This window comes from Leguminivora glycinivorella, chromosome 14 (assembly GCF_023078275.1).
Source record: "Leguminivora glycinivorella isolate SPB_JAAS2020 chromosome 14, LegGlyc_1.1, whole genome shotgun sequence".
Classification (NCBI taxonomy): Eukaryota; Metazoa; Arthropoda; class Insecta; order Lepidoptera; family Tortricidae; genus Leguminivora; species Leguminivora glycinivorella.
The window spans coordinates 14,344,486-14,356,996 of record NC_062984.1 but is presented as its reverse complement, the minus strand read 5'-3'; the positions used below and the strand labels follow the sequence as shown (position 1 = coordinate 14,356,996).

General features: G+C 37.8%; 1 protein-coding gene across 2 annotated transcripts in view; it reads left to right on the top strand.

Moving 5' to 3' along the window:
• LOC125233620 (voltage-dependent calcium channel gamma-4 subunit) overlaps window positions 1–12,086 on the top strand; it is a 113,269-nt gene extending 101,183 nt beyond the window's left edge. For both annotated transcript variants that reach the window (XM_048139680.1, XM_048139682.1), the window contains exons 5-6: window positions 6,879–7,019; window positions 11,113–12,086. In XM_048139680.1, the coding sequence (XP_047995637.1) occupies window positions 6,879–7,019; window positions 11,113–11,873 (902 nt within the window). In that variant the 3' untranslated portion in view covers window positions 11,874–12,086. The remainder of the gene's footprint in view (window positions 1–6,878; window positions 7,020–11,112) is intronic.
• Window positions 12,087–12,511: the final 425 nt, after the last annotated feature.

Below are 12,511 nucleotides of genomic sequence, written 5' to 3'. Positions count from 1 at the left end.
GGCGCTGTTATTTTTATGTATGGGGTGACAGTTCAGTTTAGTATGAAGAAAATAGTTCTAATGTAATTCCGCAACATGGCGCGTAGTCATATATTTCTGGTCAAGCTTTAACCTATATGTGAATGCACTGGACATGGACAACGTATTAAGCATATCTAATAAACATACGTATATCTAAACTCCTAATTTCGTCATAATGAAGGTACTTCATTATGACGGCTTAACTTTGAATAACTTTGCATTTGAAAATAAAATGGTATGAATTATGATGGTGAAGGCCAACCATGGGCCGTGGGGATGGTTTCAGCCATCGAACGAACTGAATAGAGATGGGTAACTACCCAGGTAAATACCCGACGGTGGGTATTTACCGGGTAAATACCCGATATTTACCTACCCGCGGGTAAATACGCGGGTATTTTCATTTTTCTTCCAAATTTGACGTTTTTAAATGGTGTTTGGGCTAAAATAGATTAATTTAAGTCAGTCTTTGTAATTGTACACATAATGTTTATTCAAATTGGGAACGAATAGGTTGCTATGAGATAAAATGTGATTTTAGTGTATCACTCCAACTACACGGTGTTTCCGGTATCACTCAAAACCTCAGACACCCCAACTGATTTTTATTTTTTTAAACTCATCTAGAGTATTCATCTTTTAATCTGATCGTTACTTTTTTTTTAATTGAATTTTTAATTTTCTGTACAGCTCTACTTGACTTTTAGCTCTACACTCAATAAAATAATTGCTAACTACCATCATAAACCATAAGACTATTTATTTGTGTACGTTACTGCAACGACATAAGGTTTACCAATAGACAGCTAAGATGTCACTGTAAAACACTTTAAAGCTTTGTCACAGTAAACTTCAAATTGGACAGGTAATCGCAGTAAGCAAATAAACTCAATATTCAAAATGAAAAGGTTGTAATTAGGTAAGAGTTCAATTTGTTATGACTTATGATAAACATTAAGATTAAACTGACAAACAACGTCAAACTAGTAGCGGAAAAAAATAATAATCCAAGTAACCGGCCAGTATTAATACCCCTAAATACTGAAAAAAGGTAAACAACCTCTAGCAATGCGATATACACAATGTTGTATTACGAGTACAATAGAATGGGCACGTAAAAAATAACTAATAATACTAATTTAAATAAAAATATTACCCCCATCAAGATATAGCTCAATCGTTTCTACTCACGATTCTGAACAAAGTGTTTTCAGGTTTTTAGTGTTAAGTGAAACACGGTGTATAAAAATCGTGTAATATCATTCTCTGACATACGGAAATAATTTCAAATGCTTTTAATATAAATTATAAGTTTGATAAATTAAAACTGTAAATAAAAATATGTGAATAAAAATATTTAAAAAAAACCTTTTTCAAGCTCATAACTCATACATAGTATGTTTTATGACAAAAATGCATATAAACTTTTTTGTCGGAAATTGTGTCTACTTTAGTTCGTACATACAATACTTTTCGATATTAATGATAGTTTCCATGAAATATGAAAAAAATAGATTTTACCCCCCCTAACCCCACCATAACCCCCTCCAACCAGTACTAGGAACTTTATCTTTATCGTATAAATACGACTAATTAATACAATCTAAAAAGCACACATAAAACATATTTTTTTAATTATTTTTAAAAATATACATTAAAACTTCTGTAAACTTAATTGTCTATTTGACTGAACAGTTTTGTTTTAAATTGTGTATAAAAATTACAACCACTAACTTAGTATTTATCTCCATTTTAACACAAATCAGCATGTCCAACATGAAATGAATCTACCCGTCAATTTGGGTAGATACGGGTAAATACCGGGTAGATAGGTATTTACCGGGTAAATACCCGGGTGGGTAGATTGGGTATTTACCCACGACCCATCTCTAACTGAAAATCAACTACAACTCGTAGGTATGGTTACTGCACTCTCACGTTGCAGTTGGCTTGCGGTTACCATAGAAGTTGCAGTCCGTTTGTTCAGTCACCGGAAATAACATCGTGCAAAAAGGAGACAGCATAATCGTCTGACACGCTCTTATGGCTCTAGAAATAAGAATGTGTCAAATATTTTTGCAGCCTTCTTTTTGTGTATGTATCTGCCCATAACGTTTACTCGACGTAACATGTTACACACAGACGCTTTAATTACTAATTTTATTTATTGCACTTAAGTCTGTTTCTGTGTGGGCTGTAAATTGTAACGGATTAAGAGGGCATTCAACGAAAACGTCGTAATAATGTAAAATTGATAGTTTTAGTCGGCAAAATGCTACACTTTCCGTCATCTAAAAGACTTATTAAGTTCAGGATTCGATTAGGACAATCTTCTTAACTTACATGTTGTGAGACTGGATTTTTAAAAACTAACTCACTTAATTAATTATGATTTTTTTTTCTGGTGCATGTTTAGGAAAACCCGCGAAAAGTGCTGACTTAGTCCGTCTAATTTGTAAAATTTGGATAGTTTTGAATGCTTCAAGTGGTAAATTTGTATTATGTATATCCTGTACTACAATCTTCTGAGACTACTTCTTTGTTATAAGGCTTTAGAATAGAGTAAATGAGGATATGATGAATCCAATTTGTTTCAGAAATCACCTCAGAATAAGTGTCAATTTCTTCGAAAACTTACGTGTTTTTGAAGTAGTTTTAATATAAAAATAATCTGCAACGCTTACTTAAACAGATTTTATGCAAAAGTTTTCTATTAATTGGAATTTAATATTTTTGACGATTTTTTAAAAATGCCTCCTTATTACCGGTTACGCGCGCTTGCGATGTCAGTACCGCGGCAGAGCTTGTAGAGGCAGGATGTTTGCTAATCTGCTCCGCACGCGGCTCCACGATCGCGAAGTTATTTTGTCATTGTGTGCGGCACCCGCCGTGTCCAAAACCGCACTTGTGTGCGTGTTTGGCTGTACTGTTGCATGTATACTGCGACCGAAAACTTTGATCCTTGGGTTGACGACTTTGGTAACTAACTAATTAACTTGACTAATATTTTTAGTAAGTATTATTTATTATTGAATATCATTTTAGGTTACTGACTCGTCTCAACAAAATCTTTGACAATAGATGGTACTCAGGATCTGATGATGAAGTCAGATGGTAGTCATGAGTTCTCATCAACCAGGTCTTGAAACCATTTCGTGTTTGGGCTCGTTTGATTTTCCTCAACAAGATCTTTGACAAGAGGTGATGGTACCCAGGATCTGATGATGAAGCCGGAAGGTAGTCAACAGAATTCATCAACTAGGTCTTGAAACCACTCCGTGTTTGGGCTTGTTTGGTTCATCTCAACAAGATCTTTGACAAGAGATGGTACCCAGGATCTGATGATGAAGCTGGAAGGTAGTCAAGAGAATTCATCAACCAGGTCTTGAAAGCACTCCGTGTTTGGGCTCGTTTGGTTCGTCTCAACAAGATCTTTGACAAGAGATGGTACCCAGGATCTGATGGTGAAGCCGGAAGGTAGTCAAGAGTATTCAACAACCAGGTCTTGAAACTCTTCTGTGTTTGGGCTCGTTTGATTCGTCTCAACAAGATCTTTGACAAGAGATGGTACCCAGGATCTGATGATGAAGCTGGAAGGTAGTCAAGAGTATTCCACGACCAGGTCTTGAAACCACTTCGTGTTTGGGTTCGTTTTATTCGTCTCAACAAGATCTTTGACAAGAGATGGTAATCACTCTTTTATACTCTGGCGCATCCACTGTCTCAGTGTGTCAACAGTCAATTAAAGCAGGTAGGCGTAGCGTAGAGTTGTATTTCCTCACAAAAAACTAATACATAGATGTGGACCTTCCTGTGCTCCATGCAATTAAAACAACATAATATTTAAAAACCGGCCGAGAGCGTGTCGGGCCACGCTCAGTGTAGGGTTCCGTAGTTTTCCATATTTTTCAAAAACTACAGAACCTATCAAGTTCAAAACAGTTTTCCTAGAAATTTTTATATTAAAGGAAAAAATGGAAAAATTTACGCTTCCGGCGGGACTTGAACCCGCACCATTTTTGCAATCCGTGCAATGCTCTTACCAATTGAGCTACGGAAGCCACGCCGGACTTCGCAAATCTTTCCATGCCTATCCTTTTGTACACACGTCTTGGGGTGACGTCTAGCGCCATCTACCGACAGACTATTAAAATAAAAAAAAAATGTTTAGAATCGTTAGCAGACGTTTCTGCTTCATAAAAATTAGTTTTCCTAGAAAGTTTATAAAGTTCTACTTTTGTGATTTTTTTAATATTTTTGAAATATATGGTTAAAAAGTTAGAGGGGGGGGGACACCCTTTTTTTTCCTTTAGTAGCAATTATTCCCGAAAATATTAATTAATATTATCAAAAAACGATTTCAGTAATTCATTTTTAAATACCTATCCAACAATAACTCACACGTTAGGGTTGAAATGAAAAAAAAATCACTCCCTACTAGGGTGGAGCGAAAAAACACTTTTCTGGAATTAGCAAACCTAATAGTTACCAATCAATGCCCCTTAGTCTATGAAGCCTTTGTGCAAATTTTCGGCTTTTTAAATCAACATCTTCTGCCTCCGCATTAGGGTTGAAATTTTGAAAATCTCATACAAACCTAAAAATTCAACTTTCACATAAAAAAACAATTTCGGCAGTATTATGCTTAGTATATGTTATTGATACCTATCATTATGAGAAACTACAAAAAATTGCGAAAATAGCGTCAAGAATCGCCAAAGTTTGTCTAGTTTCAGTACATTCGCCAAAATAGCCGCTAAAGTACTGAAAATTGGCGATTTTTAACGCAATTTTCGCAATTTTTGGTAGTTTCTTGAAATAATATGTATCAATAATGTATACTGTACATAGTACTGCCGAAAAATATTTTTTATCTAAAAGTTGAATTTTCAGGTTTGTATGAGATTTTCAAAATTTCAAACAAAATGCGGAGGCAGAAGATGTTGATTTAAAAAGCTGAAAAATTGCACAAAGGCTTCATAGACTAAGGGGCATTGATTGATAACTATTAGGTTTGCTAATTCCAGAAAAGTGTTTTTTCGCTCCACCCTACTCCCTACTTTACGTGTAGGGGGGGTACCCTAATAAAACATTTTTCCACTTTTTATTTTTGCACTTTGTCGGCGTGACTGATACATATTGGTACCAAATTTCAGCTCTCTAGTTCTAACGGTCACTGAGATTATCCGCGGACGGACGGACGGACGGACGGAGGGACAGACAGACAGACATGGCGAAACTATAAGGGTTCCTAGTTGACTACAAAACCCTAAAAACACATTTTATATATAAAAAAACTACTTAAAATTAAAGAAAACCGATCTTAGTTCCATTATATATATGTACCTAATATGACCATGTCTCTCAATTTCGTTCGCAGCTCAAGTGGCTCTCTATTCGTTTTCGTCGTAACTCTCACGTGCTGTCCCTTTTGTATTCCATTCTTTTTAACCCAACGACTCCCCGCTATCTTAAGAACCGTTTCAGCTATCTCCGTTCTGCTCGGTCCTCTCGGAATTTGCTTCTTTCCGTTCCGTCGTCCTCGTCTAAATTCTATAACAACTCCTTTACATTTCAAGCTGTGCGGCTTTGGAATTCCCTACCCCTAAATATTAGACGCGCTCAATCTCCTACTTCTTTTAAGATACTTCTCAAGCTTCACTTTTTATCTGATCATTGATCAATGATACCTTGATAGACTTATGTCCCCTATAGCTGGCATGTAATTTGTTATATATATATATATGTATTTGTATGTTTATGTATTGTATTTTATTTTTATGTGTGTAGTATATTGTTTTGCGTAGTATAGTTTGTGCTAGATTTCCTCTAAGTCTACATTTAGTACACCTACTAACAAGGTTAAATTTATTATTCTCCACTACCAAGGTTGTCTGGAAGAGATCGCTCTTTAGCGATAAGACCGCCTCTTGTTTTACCTCTTAAGTTGTTGTTTATACTTGCTATGTTGTTTCGTGTATTGAGGTGTGCAATAAAGAGTATTTGTATTGTATTGTATTGTACCTAGAAAACATCATCATCTTCCTTGCGTTATCCCGGCATTTGCCACGGCTCATGGGAGCCTGCGGTCCGCTTTGACAACTAATCCCAAGATTTGGCGTAGGCACTAGTTTTTACGAAAGTGACTGCCATCTGACCTGTCAACCCAAAGGGTAAACTAGACCTTATTGGAATTAGTCCGGTTTCCTCACGATGTTTTCCTTCACCGAAAAGAACCTAGAAAACATATCATATTCAAAATGAAATAAAACTAAGAAAACGGATTATATTCATTATACGCGATATAATCTGATTCCATAAATTTATTTCATGAGTAACTATCGCGGTGACAGAAGACAATATTATATACACAATTTATTGTATTATAAAAGTTTTTTAATTTATTTCTTCCAAGGCTACACACGTTTTAATAGAAAAAACTGTGATAAGTTTAATAATTAAACTAAAAGGTCAAGTATTTATGCACGAAATCATGTATGCAAATATGTAATATATATGGTGGTGTTTTTACGCAAGTATCAATAATGGTTAGTCCGCAACGCTAGTGACGGCGTGGCGGTACCGACCATGAATGCTATCCCTTTCGCTCTAGCCGCACGTAAGGTTAGTTCGAAGAGGATCGCACGCTATGTCTGTACCGCAGCCTACAATCTTTATTCTTCTGTTTATAGTGTGCGTCTGCACACAGGCGCACGCCAGCGCCGCCGGCGTCGAAATGCGAGCAAGCAGATTTTTTGAAAGCGCTCTTAATCGGTCACCACAAATTCAAAATATACACGTCTGTGCCATCAAAAAGGTTTTACTACGTTTAGGTTAATCATTTTTTTCAATTCCAGACGTAGTGACACGTTCAGCGGCTCCATTGCTACTCGCAGTACTGACCCAGGCGTTCGGGGCGCTATGTTGCGTGCTGGGCCACTGCGTAAAGGGCCGGCGGCTTTGCACGTTCATAGCTGGAGTTCTTTTTATCATATCTGGTAAATATTTGTTCATTATTTTATAGGTTTACCCTTAGAACATTCAAAAGGGCGACGCCTTGTCTGTCATTATCTCTATAAAAAATTAATCCCGCAAAATAAAACGCGTGGCTAATAACACATATTAGGTAACGTACAAATAGCCACCAAGTTACGGGAATATAAAACGTCAGTCCATTCAGTAAATCTTCTTCTTCTTCCTGCTACCCTTATCCCACGTTATGTGGGGTCGGTACAACATGTCTTTCTCTTCCATTCTCCCCTATCTTTCGTCATCTCAACACTCACATCTTTCTTTCTCATGTCCTCTTTCACACAATCCATCCATCGTTGTTTGGGTTTACCCTCCTCTCCATCCATCAACATTCATCTCCAACATTCTTTTGCCTATATGACACTCATCCCTCCTCATTACATGACCGTACCACGCCAACCTGCCACTCCTCATCTTTTCCGTTAGTCCATTCAGTAAATATGACGCTTTAAAGGCGTGGTCTGAAGGATCCAAGTCCATTTTCACATTATCCGATCCGATATCGGATGTCGGAAGGATTTCAATGGAAAAATCCAAGATTGTGCCTGTAAATGTATGGTATATCGGTCCTACATCCGATACCGGATCGGATAATGTGAAAACGCACTAAGGATTTACCAGTTTAGTTCCATTTATAAAACGAAGCATGCTGCTTTTTGGTTTTTTCCTAGGGTTTGCCCTATTAGTTGATTCAAAATTTGATAAAAAACTGTACTTCGACGTCATTGTTGCCATAAAAGCGACACTGGGCTAGCGATTCAGTTGCCGCAGGTTCAGTCACATGTAACTGTCATTATCGAAAGAGAGATATCATATCTTCACCTATGGAGTTTAACCATACTTAATATTATAAATGGGAAAGTGTGTGTGTCTGTTTGTTTGTCCGTCATTCACGGCAAAACGGAGCTACGAATTGACGCAATTTTTTTAAGTGGAGATAGTTGAAAGCATGGAGAATGACATAGACTACTTTTTGTCTCTTTCTAACGCGAGCGAAGCCGCGGGCAAAAGCTAGTAATATATATGTACCTCTTCTCTTACCTCTAATCTCCATAACTTAAATATGCCACAGCCGCCACAGGCAATTACATATTGTCTACGTGCTCTTGCCATTTTAAAAGCCGGAAGTGTCACACGGAAACAGTTTTTCACGTGCTCATTGATTCCTTAGTATTTAGATGATTCATTTAGTTCTTAAAACAAAATTTAAAATAGTAAAATATATATTCTTTGGTGCATGTTTAACTTGTAGGTACACAGGTTTATTGTGCGATACAGTCGTGTTTTAAATACAAAATCTAATCAAACCTTAGTCCTGTCCTGGTGCCAGTTTCCTAAACTCAAACATACTAACTGATACTAAATTAGTTTGTACATCTCGCCAGGTGACAAGCTAAACTCATTAGTTACCACCTAGCCATATTCATACGAGTTTACCGTAATAGTACAGATTTATAATGGATTTTTGTTTCAATATAACTTCGTAATTATTATTAGTAAGTTCATTTATAACATATAATTAGTTTATTTAAATTTACTTTTATCGTTTATGTTATCCGTAACACTACATGAAAGTGCAAAGTATCCATGCACTTTGTAATTATTAATTGTATTTGTAACATTGCAATTATTTGTAATAATACTAATAATGCATGACATATACAAACAAACCACGGTTTATTAGTGAATTTTATTGTCATGCTCATGTCCAGGGCCCGTAACTTTCATGCCGATGACATCAATTTGACATCACGCTGCATAAAGGATGATTCGAATAATTTTATTGTAATAATTAATCATTATTCATTAATTACCATTTCATTATATAAAAATGAATTCAAAAGTAAGCTATTCATACGTGGAATAATTATTAACCTATTTGATACGTGAAATGGACAGTTTGTTTTGTTTTTATAATTTATTGATATATGGGTAACAAAGCTTTTTAATAAAATGTATGTATAAAAATAAACAACGAACGTTAATTGTTAGACTCAAAGTTAACAAAAAATCAATAAACTTAATGGATGTGTGCCAAAAATATGGAAACAGGCTTGGATAACTCCAATACCTCTGCCAGTTCAGTAAAATTCTCGAAAAGATAGTTAAATGTCAACTCTTCGAAGTTGTTAAGGATCATATTACCCCCCACTAGCATGGTTTCTTTAAAGGTCGTTCGGTGGATAGTAATTTGTTGATTTTTACAGGAGACGTTATTAGGGCTATGGATAGTGGACACTGTGTAGATGCCGTGTATACCGATTTTGCCAAGGCATTCAATAAAATCTGTCACAGCACATTGTTAAATAAGCTATGACAACTATGGTATACACGGTGATCTCTATCGTTGGATAAGATCATATTATTGAATCTAGAACACAGGCAGCTGTTGTATTGTCCGGTTACACATCGCAGTACAGGGTTGTCACATCAGGAGTCCCACAGGGATCTCATTTGGGACCTCTTCTTTTTGTGCTATATATAAATGATATAACAGACTACATTAAGCATTCTAAAGTATTACTTTACGCGGATGATGCTAAGATTTATAAAACTATTAGAGATGGCTCAGATTGTGATCTACTACAGGAGGATTTAATTAACTTAGAGAGATACTGCAATGATAATAATTTATTTCTGAACAATGAAAAGTGTAGTATTATAACTTTTACTAGAAAAAAGAAAAATATTGATCATAATTATACTATTTCTAATAAAACATTAAATAGAGTAACCCAAATCCGAGATCTCGGTGTGACAATGGATTCAAAGATGTCGTTTATTCCCCATATTGATAACGTTGCCTGTGTGGTGACGGGTTAAGAATTTCACCACCCCTTTCTTCCCGTGGGTGTCGTAGAAGGCGACTATGGGATATGGGTTAAATTGTGGTGTAGGCGAGAGGCTGGCAACCTGTCACTGCAATGCCACAGCTTCGTTTTCTTTTAACCCCTTATTTGCCAAGAGTGGCCCTGAAGCTTTAGTAGTTTCATGTGCTCTGCCTACCCCTTTATGGGATACAGGCGTGATTGTATGTATGTATGTATTGATAACGTAGTCACAAAATCGTTTAAGCAATTAGGTTTTATCCTACGAGTCTGCAAGCCTTTTAATAATTCTTTTAGTTATATAACACTGTACAATAGCTATGTCAGGAGTCGTTTAGAATTTGCATGCGCTGTTTGGAAGCCTTTCCATGCTGTTCATATTGACAGAATCGAGAGGCTCCAAAAGAAATTCGTAAAAACGTTAGATTATAGAACAGGTCATGACTATGCCGATTACACCTCCTCATTAAAGCATTATAAAATTCAGCCTCTTAAAGACCGCCGTGACTGCGTAGACTTGGTCTTACTTTATAAAATATTACACTCAAAATTAGCGATCCCCTCGTTGCTTGAAGAAATAAACATTAAAGTCCCTCGTGCGCGTCAGCGTAAATGTCGTAAAAAGGAACTATTTGCTATCCCGTTCAGTCGAACATGCTTTGCACGAAATATGTTTATAAGGCGTGTCTGTAAACTATATAATAAAAGTGTTAATCTTTCAAACATTGATGTTTTTAACTGTAGTATTAGCGATTTAAAGAAAGCATTTTGTTTGCAAAGTTGAATTATCCAAAATGTATCGTATTCTAATCATTAGTAAGGTTTAAATTAGTTTGTTAACACTCGTAGTAATTTGCATAATGGGTAAGTATGTTCTTTGTACCTATTATGCAAATGATTACAATTTAAGCATCTATCTTATACAACTGAATATGTATATATGTAGTTAATAAAATTAAGCACTTATATTCTTTAAGGAAACTATAGGTCTATTGTAAATGCAATAACAACTTATATGTATCTCATACTGTATGTGACCGTTTGTTTCTTTCTCAATAAAATAAAATAAAACATTTTATTTAAAAAAAATGTAGTTCTCGAGATATTTAGAAATGTGACAGACGGACAGACAGACGGACAGAGCGTCGCCATAAGGGTTCCTTTTATACCTTTTTGGTACGGAACCCTAAAAACATAGCGTTCCTAACAATTGTTCTTTTTTCATTTTCAGGACTGATAATGCTCACCGGAATAGTGATGTATATATCGGTGTTCAAGTCTCAAGTGAACCACAAGCTGTACTACACGGTGTTCTCGACGCCGCGGATGTCCTACAGCTACGGCTACTCGTTCGGGCTCTACATCAGCGGCTTCGTGGCCGTAGAGCTGGCCGGCACCTCGGCCATATTCCTGTTCCTGCAATGGTACCAAAAAGACTGGATCACGGAGCTCACGGAAAAGGCTAAAGCGGACGGCAGGGCGTGGGACCGGGAGTTCGCGTTCTCAGATTTCAGGGAGCGCGACTCCACTCTTCTAGAGAGGCGGATGATGAAACGGGACACGTACCCGCCGAGCGGGTCCTCCGCCGCCACGCCGCGCGAGCGACGCCGCTTCGTATTCGACGGCGACGACATGCCGCACTGCTCCATACATAAGAATAGAAGAATAAATTTAAGCTCCGCTTCGCTAAAGGACCTGTCCACCTCGACCCTCTACGGGTTCCCGGCGGCGCCGCGGCCGACCGCCTGCGACGACTACTTCGAGGAGTTGAAGGAGGTGCCGCAGAGCGCCAACACGCTGAGCGGGCTGCGCAGCGCCTCGATATTCCAGTCGCAGGCGTCGGTGGCGAGCGGGCGCTTCCTGGACACGTCGGCCGTGGAGCCGCCGCCGTCGCGCGAGGAGGAGCTGGTGACGTTCGCGGCGCGCGGGCAGCCGGCGCGGCTCGACCGCGGCGTGGGCACGGACGCGCTGCGCCGCACCACGCCCGTCTGATACCCGCCCGCGCCGCGCCCCACCTCCAAGCATATCGAACAGTGATAAGTGACGTTTCGCGTACCGTTCGTTCGGCGTATGTCGCAAGTGTTAGCGCGATATAGTATTTAAGAGAGGTGATTTTCGAATTTATGAGCGTACGTGAATTAGCATTATGTTATTAGTTAATTTTTAATTGTTACATTTCCTGAAATAAACACTGCCAATTGTGTACTTTGTGTATTTTTAACATTGAGTAATTATTACTTCGTATAGAGGAGCTAGCAAACAACGAACGTGTCACAGCCTGTAAGCTGAAGGCGGGTAAGGGGGCGGGGTGTGAACCAATGGCCTGCTTCCGTAACGTCACAAGCGCTACGATTTTACTCGGCGCTTACGACCTTTCGGTCGCGATGATGAGCCCTGCATAGAGTGCATAGATTAGAAGTCGTAGTATAGAAGTGACATTGGTTTACATGGGCATTTTTTTAATTTATGACTCTCAATTTAGCGTGAGTTGTTAACAAAAAACATAAATCGCTGTTAGTTTTGTAACGACAATCAAGCTTGAAATCTGTATTTAAAACTAATCTTGTTGGGGTATACCCCAACCAATCTTTTTTCACGTTCTGAATTTAGATTATAACTTAGTATAATTT